The following is a 13,756-nucleotide window of genomic DNA, read 5'->3' as shown; positions in this document are numbered from 1 at the left end:
ATGCCTTTTATGCTTGCTTCGAGGCAAGCAACACTGAAGCATTCATGAGAGCACCAGCTGTTCTGTACAACTATGTGATTACACTCTCCGTAGCCGATGTGAGCAAGGACTTTAAACAGGTCAACATTCACAAAGCCGCAGGGCCAGATTATCAGGACATGTACTCAAAGCATGTGCGGACCAACTGGAAAGTGTCTTCACTGACATTTTCAACCTCTCCCTGACCCAGTCTGTAATACCTACATGTTTCAAGCAGACCACCATAGAGGCTTGCAAGCCAAAGAACACCATCCCAACTGTGAAGCACGGGGGTGGCAGCATCATGTTGTGGGGGTGCTTTGCTGCACTTCACAAAGTAGATGACATCATGAGGGAGGAAAATTATGTGGATATATTGAAGCAACATCTCAAGACTTCAGTCAGGAAGTTAAAGCTTGGTAGCAAATGGGTCTTCCAAATGGACAATGACCCCAAGCATACTTCCAAAGTTGTGGGAAATGGCTTAAGGTCAACAAAGTCAAGGTATTGGAGAGGCCATCACAAAGCCCTGACCTCAATCCTATAGAAAATTTGTGTGGTGATCATAACTGACCTAAGACAGGGATTTTTACTAGGATTAAACGTCAGGAATTGCGAAAAACTGAGTTTAAATGTATTTGGCTAAGGTGTATGTAAATTTCCGACTTCAACTGTACTAGGCGGTGTCAGAGGAAGACTACAGTCACCCAAGTCATAGACTGTTCTCTCTGCTACTGCACAGCAAGCGGTACCGGAGCGCCAAGACTCGGTCCAAAAAGCTCCTTAACAGCTTCTACCCCCAAGCCATTAGACTGCTGAAAAATTTGTCAAATGGCCACCAGGACTATTTACATTGACACCCCCCCCCCCCATTTGTTTTTAGGCTGCTGCTACTCGCTGCTTATTATCTATGCATAGTCACTTTACCCCTACCTACATGTACAAATGACCTTTTTTACTTTAGTTTATTTGGTAAATATTTTTTAAACTCTATTTATTGAACTGCATTGTTGTTTAAGGGCTTAAGGGCTTGTAAGTAAGCATTTTACGGTAAGGTCTACAGATTCAGACTTAGGAAATGTACATCTTTCCTAAGCACACCTTTCCTACGCACTTCTCAGTAGTTGGTATTCAGACTTACCTTATGAAGGTGCGTAATAGGCTTTGCAGGTACGGTTCTCTTGCGCGCACATAATAAATTGAATTCAACTGCTGAAAAACCTGCCACTTGAATTTCTCGTGGACTTTTCATTCAATAGGGTTTTCAGTACATTTATCTAAAGCAGTGGTTTGATTCATCCTAAATGTTGCCATGTTCAATTGTTCAATCCATGAAATATTGGAACGTGAGAAAAGTGTTGACCAGTGGTCCTATAAATCTACTATAATAATCCTCACTAATCATGTCACTGTGATGACAACGTTCCAGTCGTCGTGAACTGTGCTCCAGGTTTAAACTGCTACGTATGGTGTACATTCCAGAATGATCCAAATAGGTTACATGTTCCAAATAATTGCCCAACATGGAATACAGCCTAATATGATCCACTATTGCTAGTGATCCTCAGGAACCAAAACACAAACATCGCAGAGCAAAAAAAGTAAACTAACAATGGAAAGGAATGATGCAACATTTAAGGAAACTAACACTAAAGTGACAGTTATAAATGTATGGTGGTATAACTGACTGTGGCTACCGATTGTGGCTAATATTTAACACGGTAAAAATTGTAAAACATACAGTGAAAAGTCTGGACATATAAATTAAAACATTCTAGAACTCATAAAACAACTCAGTAGGTTTGGACCTATACTGTCATTTGAGCATGGCTACAGAAGTTTATAGCTTGGGTCTCCACATTTCATATATAAGGCCAGCGTTTCATAAACTTCACTATGGAAAAGGTGATATGTTGACATGCTTCAGTTTGCTGCTATGTGACTGGTTTCACATTTGCCTCCAGCGATCATAAGGTAAAATAGATATAAATCGATTGCCCTTTATATTTACAATCCCCTTATCTAAATGGCTTAATCATTTACCTGGCTCTCATCAATAGCACTTATCAATTTGTAAATGACAGGGTATGGAGAATGGTGTTCTTTCTATTGGGAAAAGAAACTAGATGTTTTTCCACTTGGAACTGACCGGTTGCTCGACCTTATTCATTGTTTCATCATGCGTAAAGGTGGTCGAATTATGAGTAAATTAATCAAAGGTCAGCATACGGTGTATCTGTAGACACCTCCACCACACCTTCATTTCTTTGATCTCCACCCAAAACAAATTGCGGGTGAATAGCATGCTATTCTCATGCTTAAATTCAAGGTCAGAATACGAGTAAAGAGAAAGATGCATAAAAAGGGAATTACGTTACATTTACACGCACTTAACTCGGGTTCAAAATTCCCCGCATAGGAAATGCATTGTGCATTTCTAGAATATACATTTTTAGCCAAGGCTGTTGTAGACTGTGTCTGTGCTGGGTATATATAAGTGTGATGATGAGTTACAGGACGGGATGGGCTGTTTAAAGGGGGAAATGTGTCGTTTGTGGGAGGGAGGCAGTATGGCTGTCATCTTGCTGTTTGCTAGACTAGTGCAGAGAGAGGAGGAATCTGCAGCCTTGGCGGTTAGTGTCTCCCTAGGGCTCTGAAATGCACAGAGGCTATCTGCTTTGTTATCCAAATGCCAAATGCCTCTCAGTCCCCCCCCCCCCCCCCCCCACATGACGTCTCACACTCTCCCTCAGATCCTACTCCCCCTCCTCTCTCTCTCTCTCTGTCTCACACACTGTTAATCTGCTGCTTTCTCTCTCGCTTTCCTTCTTTTACTCCCCTGATTCATCTCTCTCTTTCACATGTACACACATACCTCCCCTTTCTCCTCCCTCCATTTACTCTCACTCACCGCTACCTCATCCTTTGTACCTCTCCCTCCTCCCTGTTTCTGTCTCTGTAGTGTGAGTGTGTCTGTCAGTCAAAATGGCTTCTCTCACCAGTGGCCTGCTGATTGACAGCCCTGGTGATATGAACCTGTGATGTGGAGGAGGGAGGAAGGGAGGGATTAGGATGAGGTTGAGAGAGGAGGGAAGGGGGAGGAGGGAGAGATACTATAGAGGTTCAGAGGAGGGATTGGTTGCGAGAGGAGGGTGAGGAAAGAGAGAGGTTGAGAGAGGAGCAGGTCTAGAAAACCATCTGGGGCCAGGATATGAGGTCTGATGCAGACAGAGCCTGAGCCTGGTGGAGACAGACAGAATGGAGGTAGAAGGGCTTGTTTATTCAGGTAATGTAGAGAGAGTCAGAGAGTCAGCCCCCTGTGTTTCTGTGGTGCTGAAAGCTGTGATTAGTAATGCTGAGAGTACAGCTGCACCACGTAGGGTTAAGAACCTGGGGAGACACACCACTCTGCCTGTCAGACATGAAGAAGAAGAAGAAAAGTTACAAGCACCATTGTCTGTTATGAAACTTTGTGGAGCAATTACCACTACTGGGATGATCTAAAACCCTTTTAATGACTTGGTAATTTTCTCAAAAGTAGAGAATGGTTCCATCAGAAATACCATAATAGATTGACTATACCGATTTATTGTGTAAAAAGAGTATATTTTGTGCCCTATTTTGAATCAGTGAATACATCTACACCCGACCTAGTGAGATATACATGGAGGAGACTAGAATCAAGCTAGTCTTCTTGACTACTTTCTTGCCTCTTTCTCTCTTGCATCAAAGGTTAAAAAAGTTTTAATAGGAGACAGAATGCGATTGGATCATCATCTAATTTGCCTTCACATAACTCTTATAGAATTTCCACGTGGACTGGGATATTGGAAATGTAATCAAAGTTTACTGGAGGACAATTTATTTTTAACTAAGACAAAATAATGTATAACTGAATTTTCCAGTACAATATTGGTTCAGCAAATCCTCTTATTGTTTGGGATACGTTTAAATGTACCTTCAGAGGTCAGACAATTCAATATTCATCAATAATAAAAAAGCAGTTTCTGTCTAAAGAGACAAGATTAACAAGGGAAATACATGTACTAATAGTACAGGTAGAAAGCAATAAAAACAATACTACAGAGATACAAAATAAGTTAGAGGAAAAACAAAAGAACTGGAGGTACTTATTCAAGAACGATCTACTGTAATCTATTACAACAATAAAGCAAACTGGATGGAATATGGAGAAAAATGCACCAAATTCTTCCTGAATCTCCAACACAGGAACGCTGACAAAAATAATTTGCAGAAACTCGTTACTGAAGATGGAGTCATCTATGATTCTCCGAATTATATTTTAAAAGAGGAAGCTAAATATTTTAAGCAGATGTTCTCTTTTCCATCTCATCCTCACCCACTGAATGACAATTACTGTAAGGAATTCTTTAAAAAATAATAATAATAATAATTGTAAAAAAAAAAAGAAGCCTTTTTTGATATACTCAAAGCTCCATTGTTAGCTTGTTTTAACTACTCCTATAGAAATGGTAGTTTGTCAGGTACTCAGCAGGAAGGTCTGATTTCACTATTATTAAAACAAGACCCAGATGGCAAATATAAAGATCCAGTCTATCTTAAAAACTGGAGGCCTCTTACACTTCAATGTTGTGATGCAAAAATACTAACAAAATGCATAGCACTCTGAATTAAAAAGTTTTTTTACATGGACGATACATTGGAGATAATATACCACAACTACTATAAATAATAGAAGATCATGAAACAGGCCTTTGATAAAGTAAGACTGGATTTTATTTATAAAAGCGTGGATTTTTTCAATTTCAGTGATTCTCTTATAAAATGGGTAAAAGTAATGTATAGCAACCCCAGGTGTAAAATAATAAATAGCGCCTACTTCTCAGAGAGTTTTGAATTGTAAAGAGGAGTAAAACAAGGGTGTCTGCTGTCACCATATCTATTTGTTATTGCCATTGAAATGCTAGCTATAAAAATCAGATCAAATAACAACATTAGAGGATTAGAAATCCAAGGCTTAAAAACAGAAGTGTCCATGTATGCCGATGACTCAAGTTTTATATTAAGTCCACAAGCTAGATCCCTGCAATGTCTCATTGAAGATCTAGATAACTTTTCTGGACTCTCTGTACTAAAACCTAATTATGATAAGTGTACAATATTACATATTGGAAATTTTACATTGCCATGCAGTTTACCTATAAAATGAGCTGATGGTGAAGTAGACATATTTGGTATTCATATCACAAAATATATAAATGAGCTCTCCACAATGAATTTCAATAGAAAACGTGTAAAAATAGACAAGACCCTGCAACCATGGAGAGGTCTATTAATGGAAAAATTTCCTGATTAACTCCTTAGTCATATCTCAGTTTACTCACTTACTTATGGCGCTGCCTACTCCTGATAATTCGTTTTTCAAATCATATGAGCAAAAAATATTTATCTTTATCTGGGACGCTAAACCAGACAAGATAACGTGTGTCTATCTATGTAATGAATATGAATTGGGTGGGTTGAGATGATTAAATATGAAAGCACTAAACCTTTTTCTAAAAGCTATACTTATTCAAAAGTTTTACTTGAACCCTAAATGGTTCTCAAGTAGATTACTAAGAAAAGCTCATCCAATGTTTAAAATGGCCTTTTTGCCTTTGTGTAGACTGCCATTAATTGAAAATTATACTTTTTTTCAAAGTATCTCTCTTTTTCAAACAAGCATTGCAGAGCTGGCTACAATTTCAATTTCATCCCCCTGAAAAGACAAAACAAATGTTACAACAAATATTATCAACCAACTGTGCTGATTGATAAAATACCTGTATCTATGGGAAAGATGTTTGAAAATAGTATTTTGTTTTAAAATGATTTAGTAAATTGGAATGGTATTGTCTTTCATGGAGTTATCAGAATTGTATGGGAAGGTCTGCTCAATCCAAGATTACAACCAATTGATTACAGCATTACCCCAAAAATGGGCTCCTAAGTTGCGCAGTGGTCTAAGGCACTGCATCTCAGTGCTAGTGGCGTCACTACAGACCCTGGTTTGATTCCAGGCTGTATCACAACCGTCCGTGATTGGGAGTCCCATAAGGCGGCGCACAATTGGCCCAGCATCGTTAGGGTTTGGTCGGGGTAGGATGTCATTGTAAATAAGAATTTGTTCTTAACTGACTTTCCTATTTAAATAAAGGTTCCATTTTTTTTAAATGGAGGAGGCAGATGGCAGCGGGAGGAGGTAGGGAACAAGTCTGTCTACCCAATATAAAGGATCAAAACTGGAGGAATGAAAATAGCATAAATAGAAAAGTATACCAGTTTAATTTGAGGACCAGCATGTTGACAGCTGTGCCATACAGATTGCAAAATAGTTGGGATGAGATTTTTGATGTACCGATTCCATGCTACCGATTCCATGTATGTACCGATTCCATGTATGAGTTGATATATGAAATGATGCAAGATTCAAGAATTTGTGTTTTTCATCTAAAATGATTATGTATAATTCTTGCCTCCAACAAAATGTTGAATATTTGGGGCATACAAGCATCACAGCTCTGCAGATTTTGTTGCGAGGATACAGAATCAATAGACCATTTATTTTGGTATTGCCATCAGGAATGGCTGAAAATGCATAACATTGATCTAAAATGAACTAACAATAGTACTGTTGGGAGATCTGGAGAGACCGAATCAGTCAATTACTAATATACTAATACTCTTAGTAAAAGTTGTTATCTTCAACTAGCGATCTGTTGATTCCATTCGATTAAATACATTTTCAATCTATGTTAAACATCACAGCATAGCTGAAAGATATATCCGGAGAGGATGGCCAGCAGAGATAGGTGGGATGAGCTGAGGGAAGCTGAGGGTTGGGATGTGGAATTGGAGACAAGTCGGAGTGGAGTTGCTGGGCGGGGGATAAAATGACGATCGAAGATAAAAGTAAAAAAAATGAAAAAGTAAAAATAAAACATAAAAAGCACGTTTGAATGACACTGAGGGGAAGTGTTGTTACAGCTAATGCCCGTTTGCCTGAGGCTGATGCTGTGCAGGTGTTTGTACACATGCACATACACACACTCTCATTCAAATGCACCCATGTGCACAGACACACACACACACGTAAATAGTGCCATAGATGCACTGAAACATATTCAGTTGGCCTTGCTGTTATGACTTTTGTTGTCCTTGATGTCTTTTGTTTTTCGTATTGTTTTCTGTTTTCCCTGGTTGCTTCTGTGTGTCGCTCTGGATGGGAGTCTGTTGTAGTTGTTGAGCGGCTTCACTGCAAGTATATTGTATGTTTTAAATATTAAATAAAAAAATAAAAAATAAATCTAGGTGGTAATACACACTGGTGTTATTAGGGCATTTTGAGCTATGAGGAGACAACTCCATATTGGATGAACATGGAGACATGTGAGTAGTGAAAGAGTTTCCTGAGTAGAGCAGGGATATGTGGTGCCATGTGGGGACCCTCAGGGAGATCTCTCCTCATCACTGTCACTCAACTACCGCTACGGGAAAATTGGTGGAAGTGTGTTTCTTCCTAGACCGATGTGTGTTCCTTAGTAAACACGTCTGTCTCTCACTGAACCTCTCCTTCTGTCTCATACTGTCTGTGACTCCTTAGTCTCAGTCTCTGTCTCTGTTTATACTCAGTTTCACGTAGCTAAGTGGAGGTGTGTAACTGGGGTGTTATTACACCTACTAACCAGGCTCTGGCAGGTCCACCTCTAATTTTAACAGTGTTCATGCATGAGTCACTGATTTTTAACACCTTTTTCCTCTGTCTCTCCCTCTCTCAGTCCAAGGAGTCCTCATCGGTCCTGAGTTGTGACGTGTCACCAGATGATAAGTACATAGTGACCGGTTCTGGAGACAAGAAGGCCACCGTGTATGAGGTGGTCTACTGAGAACAGGAAATAAGGGGGGTGAGGGATTTTCAGAGGGGTGGGGGGGCTTGGCTGGGTGGGGTGTAGGGGGGACCTACTCAAGACCTACAGCAGGGCAGGTGGGGGCAACCATGGTTCTTTTGTACAGAAGCAATGCTTTCTGGCTCCAGCTCCCAAAGGACCCTACTACAACAGCCCCCCCCCCCTCCCAATGTCAGTTAGCTGCTCATCCCTGCACCCATTTAAGCCTGAGGATGAGGCAGGATAGAAAGAGAGAGCAAGAGAAGGAAAGGCAGAGAGATAAAGAGCAAGGTAGAGGGAGCGTGAGAGGGCTACAGATAACGAGAGAAGGAAGGAAGGGGGGAGAGGAGGAGGGTAATTAGTGCCGTTTCCTGATTAAGAGCTCAGCGGAAGGGAAACCCCAGAGGAGCGTGCCACTCTGGGAGCTGCAGCGAGGAGCACAGATACCAGACAATCGATTCATTAGTCAGACAGTGGAACCCTTAATGAGGCCAACGCCGCGCCACAGCTCCCCAGCCAGGGGTGTCAGGAGCGGCAAGCTAGCACCCTGAGCCGGCTTGGACTGGGCCGTGCTGGAGCTCTGCCCCAGAGATATACCCAAAACACAGAGATAAACACTCACACAGCCTCGTACCCAATTAAGTATTCATAGTAGCGCTCCCCGTCTCACTCCCCTAATATCTATTTTATTTTTGTCTCACAAAAGCAGCGCTTAATGAGCAGAGTCAATCTGAGTCTCAGTGGGCCCCTGTGCCACAAACACTGAACAGACGAGAGCAACACTGCGCTGTTCATCTTAATACTTACCAATAGATTGTTCTCCTGAGACTGCTCACTGCTTAATGCTCATTTAACTTCCCTGTATTATACGACATGCTCCAATGTGTGGCAAATAAGGAAATTATATTATGTATATTGCAAAACCCTGCTTCGATAGAACGTCACAATCTTAATGTGTAAAAAAAAAAATGTCTAAGTCATGCTTTTAAGCTACTTTTAAGTCATTTTGTTGCAGTAGTGGTTGCTTTGTTTTAAGAGGCTATGGTTGCCTACGCCTGTACTCTGGCCTTTGAGAGCAAGACGGATACACACACTCCATGACCTAGTGGAAAATATATTTGTCTTTTTATTTTTTAATCTGATGTCCTTCTCCTCGGTGATGGTGATTGGCAGTGGACTCCACTACCCTTTCACAACAACACAAGGGCCCTGAAACTGGCCCTCCATTTAGGGGAAGGCTTCTTCTGATTCCTGTTTTTGTTCCTGTTTCAAGCAGAAGTGATAACTGTACTTTAGTATGTTTTCAGTCAGTGTGTAATGCAATTTCAGTGTTTGTTAAGTCTGTCAGTACAGAGCAGCAGGTGTTGGGTCGTTTTGTGGGCATGTTTGGGGAAAGGTGGAGACAGTGGGAAGTGTACAGTATAAGATGCCTGCCTCCCCACCTCACTGCCTGTCAGCCATAGACAGGCTCCCTCTCCGCTCACTGTCAATAAAACCATATCCGCTGCCTGTGCTTTCGCTGTTCCTACAGTGAATTACTTAAGTTTTAAAGTTGTTCTCTTTTTAAAGCGAAGGAACTTTTAAATGCTCTGTGTTTTCCTTCCTGACGCATTTTCAATGTTGTTGTAAAAGAAATGAGAAAAAAAAATTAAAAAGTTGTGTTAATCTTTTAAGTGCCAGTGTCCATTTGAGTGTTTCTTCTTGAATGCAGTTTTGAATGTTGAAGACATGCAGTGCAGTATGAACTAGGAAAACACCATGAACCATACAAAATAGTTTATTAGTCTCATTACATCTCCCACATCAATGGGCTAGTTCATTTTGCATGGCCCGGAGCCTCAGGTGGGTGGAGAGTTCACTTAAGGACCAATGGAACTCTGCACACCCAGGGCACCGGGCCATGCAAAATGAACCCGCCCACTCCCACAGACCATCCCACCCACAGCACTCCCAGAGTTCTTTCACCTGCCCCACAGGTCCTTCCCTTGGCCACGCACTGGCTCCCCATCTTCCCCTTCTAGAGAGAGAATGTGGTAACATCCACCTTCATCACCTACTCCTCCAGGTCGATGTTGCCCATAGATCATTGTCTAGGCCCAGGCAACTTCATCCCACTCCTAATGAGAGTTCGTTATAAGACATGGTCCTGGAGGGCCTCCATGACATCGCTATTATATGACATCTCTCAACATGTACACTCATCAGACCATTCAAATTTACAGGGGTCACACAGTAGCTTGGAACACATTGCGTTATCATCCATCTGTACACAGGCAGAACTGCCCACTCCTGGACCATGTCCACCTTTGGATATGAGCCCTACTCATGGTTGAGGCTGTTCTGAGCAGAGCTACACTATATAGAGAGTACACCGGGTGTGTGTAGGGGAGGGGGGGGGGTTGAGAGGACACTGAAGTTAGAGGCAAGTCCTACTCGGCTCCATTTCCAGTTTGGGACACAGGGAGACAATGACATTAAAAACCAGCAGACAGACCCATATTAAAACTCCCACTGAGCTGTGTGGCTGCAGAGATCTTACCCACCTTCCCAGACCCATCAGTCCTATGTGGTTAGTCACAGCCCTGCTTCTCTTGAGAATATGCAATTCAAATTAGATACTCAAAACTATAAAGGAAATATCATCATACAAATTAAATCATACAATTCGTTTTTCAATAGTAGCACAATTTATTTTTCTCCCCAGCTCTAAGCAAATCCGACCTATGTTCTTTTTTTTTTGCCTTTAGAGCTTTATTTACAGTTCATATATATATATATACCGAGTTCAAAAGTCACGATGTAGTAGTGAAAATACCTGTCTATGTACCCTACAAATACAATAGAAAACACTAATATCGTTGTCGACTTGGAGTAAGTAGCCATTTCCCTGAAATTGCAGAATACCTTTAACATGTACATTTTAGTTTCATATCCTGGGTAGTGGTATGTCCTTTCACCATGTATAATAATACAACCATATTGTTGCTGAATCTAACCCCCTTCCACACAGCCCTTACAACCCCCTTATCTCCCTCGGTGCGCGCACACACACACACCATGGTCCTACTGCTTGTCAAGAATTCAAAAGGCAAAAAAAAAAAGTTGATCTTTTTGCAAATTTTTTGTTTACTACAGAGGTTTCATTTTGTTTAAAACAGGAAAAAAGGTAACAAAACGAGAGGAAAAAAACAGGTCTTTGGAAGAATCCCGCATTGTGTCGCTAGACTACCAGCTTTTTCTCAGAGCATTTTTTTTTTAAAGGTCAAAGTTCCAGAGATCCGACTTCGCCCTCATCTGAATCCTTTACAAACGTAAACAAAACAACAAAGTACAACGTGTGTCTCTGGTCTCCACGACACCCGCCACTCTCTTTACAGTCCTTGGTGCACCAGGGGAGCCTAGCCCCCACTTTATCCAATCGGAGCGCTCCTTCCTCAGTAGATAACTTCGTACACAGTGGCCTTCTTGTCACCTGAGCCCGTCACAATGAACTGGTCATCGGGGGAGATGTCACAGCTGAGCACCGAAGACGACTCCTTTGACTTGAGAAACAAAAAGAAACGAGTCCAGTTACACCCACTGACAGAGATACTGTATTGCACTTAAATTACACTTTCAAAACAAAGTGGTTTATATAATCCTGATACAGTAAATACTGAGCTAAAGACAAATAGTATAAAATGGCTTAAATAACAACAAATGCACTTGAAATATACTCTTAGCATTTCTCTAGAGAGAGTGTATCAAATCCCAGACCTACCTGGAATATGCTTGATCCATAGGGTGTCCGCCATGCGTTCAGGAGGTTATCTTTGCCTGTGCTCACAAACCATTTACCTGCCGAACCAAAGAGACACACAAAGGGAGATGAAAACTCTGGGCAGAGGAGATGTAGCATGACAGAGGGATTGCTAGTCGGTCGCATACAGGGAGAAAGGGACTGGTGCCGTGTGAGCCTCCGAGTCATTTCAGGATAGTTTTGTCCTTAAGATTACGCAAGAAAACATTTGAATGGAACAATTAGGAGGGTGGTACGTACCACAGTAGGCGAACTTGAGTGAGAGCACACAGCTCTCGTGGAGGTGCAGCTGGTACTTGTCTGGTTTGGAGACGTGCAGCACTTCTACATTACTGCTCTCCATGCCCACTGCCAGCCACTCTCCTGTAGGACAGTAGCCCAGAGAGAAGATCTGGAGGGAGGGAACGGAACAAAGAGAGAAAGCTGATTACACATCTGACAAAGATCATCATCACGTGTGAAGTGATACAGAGAGGAGTGACAGGCCAGTGAAATACAGTACTGGGCCGTATCCACAAAGCGTCTCAGAGAAAGTCCTAGGAATCCTGTTAAAACCTGTTTTAAGACAAAAAACACTCCCAGCTCAGAGTAGGTTTTAGGATGATGTTAAGACACTGCTCAGACAAACTCCAAGAGCCAGGAGTGAAATCTAAACGCAATAGTTTCTCAGCTGGTAATCTCAGCTGGTAATCACAACAGTTTGAGGTACCGCAAAGAAAAGATAGTGATGACGCTCAATGACATTGTTGCAAATGGGGAATAACTAATCGCGATGAGGCATCATGGCCAGGTGTGAACTCCACAGCACGTTTCAGACAACCCCGTGAATGTGACTGTTGCAATGGTCAAACGTTTGATAGAATTTTCACCAAACACGATCACTTTGCCTACTCTTAATTCTTGCTTAATATATTGGCGTGCATAACCTTTGTTTAACCAATTCTGATGGTTGTTAAGTGTAATATTGATAATATTACCGTTATATCAACAAACTCGTCGCTCCTATTTAACAGCTATTAAATCGCCGTGGCACAGTTGGCATCAAGTCACTTGCCGATAATGTTGCATACGTTTGAAAGGTCTATAATTTCATCGAAAACAATCTAAGTTAACATAGGCCCTAGATGGCTACAAAAATTAACAGCGTGAAATTGCTTTCCAAAGGGATAACTTGAAATACCGTGATGTATGTAACATGATGAAAGAAAGACTTAAGTATTTAGACATATGTGAAATAGGCCTCATGTGAAATCATTGTCAAAAGCGCAAGAGATAGGCCTACTGTTGCATGCAGGTCTAGATTTATGGATTGATCATATAGATATAAAAAAACATTCTTTCAACAATTCCAAAGCAATTGCAACTGGCGCAGGAACCACTGACTCACTGCCTTTATGTATTATCAAGATGCCTGCTGGTAAGTCTTATAAGTCTTAACTGGTTATGAGGTCCTCTAAATATTTGTAGAATAGGTGAGACTTTTATTACATTACATGTATTTTTATAGTCTTTTTTACATTTGTATTTGTATTATTTTACCCCCTTTTTTCTCCCCAATTTCGTGGTATCCGAATGGTAGTAGTTACAGTCTTGTCTCATCGCTGCAACTCCCGTACGGACTCGGGAGAGGCGAAAGTCGAGAGCCATGCGTCCGCCGAAACACAACCCAACCTAGCCGCACTGTTTCTTGACACATTGCACATCCCAACCCAGAAGCCAGCCACACCAATGTGTCAGAGGAAACACCGTACACCTGGCAACCTGGTCAGCGTGCACTGCGCCCGGCCCGCCACAGGAGTCACTAGTGCGCGATGAGACAAGGATATCCCTGCCTGCCAAACCCTCCCTAACCCGGACAAAGCTGGGCCAATTGTGCGTCGCCCCATGGACCTCCCGATCACGGCCGGCTGCGACAGAGCCTGGGCTCGAACCCAGAATCTCTGGTGGCACAGCTAGTACTGCGATGCAGTGCCTTAGACCTCCCGCCACCCGGGAGGCCGTATTTTTATTGTCAATTGTACATAAGTTCCAA

General features: G+C 41.8%; 2 protein-coding genes across 5 annotated transcripts in view; one reads left to right on the top strand and one right to left on the bottom strand.

The window, feature by feature from the left end:
• The window catches only part of LOC139541048 (transducin-like enhancer protein 4), a 73,820-nt gene extending 64,222 nt beyond the window's left edge, over positions 1-9,598 (top strand). For both annotated transcript variants that reach the window (XM_071345221.1, XM_071345219.1), the window contains exon 20: positions 7,818-9,598. In XM_071345221.1, the coding sequence (XP_071201322.1) occupies positions 7,818-7,925 (108 nt within the window). In that variant the 3' untranslated portion in view covers positions 7,926-9,598. The remainder of the gene's footprint in view (positions 1-7,817) is intronic.
• An 88-nt stretch (positions 9,599-9,686) lies between these two features.
• The window catches only part of LOC139541047 (transducin-like enhancer protein 1), a 41,315-nt gene continuing 37,245 nt past the window's right edge, over positions 9,687-13,756 (bottom strand). For all 3 annotated transcript variants that reach the window (XM_071345218.1, XM_071345216.1, XM_071345217.1), the window contains exons 18-20: positions 11,965-12,115; positions 11,686-11,762; positions 9,687-11,467 (exon numbers count right to left, since the gene is read on the bottom strand). In XM_071345218.1, the coding sequence (XP_071201319.1) occupies positions 11,360-11,467; positions 11,686-11,762; positions 11,965-12,115 (336 nt within the window). In that variant the 3' untranslated portion in view covers positions 9,687-11,359. The remainder of the gene's footprint in view (positions 11,468-11,685; positions 11,763-11,964; positions 12,116-13,756) is intronic.

The sequence above is a fragment of the Salvelinus alpinus genome, chromosome 16 (genome assembly GCF_045679555.1).
Source record: "Salvelinus alpinus chromosome 16, SLU_Salpinus.1, whole genome shotgun sequence".
In the NCBI taxonomy this organism is placed as follows: domain Eukaryota; kingdom Metazoa; phylum Chordata; class Actinopteri; order Salmoniformes; family Salmonidae; genus Salvelinus; species Salvelinus alpinus.
This window is presented reverse-complemented; position numbering and strand designations above follow the sequence as displayed.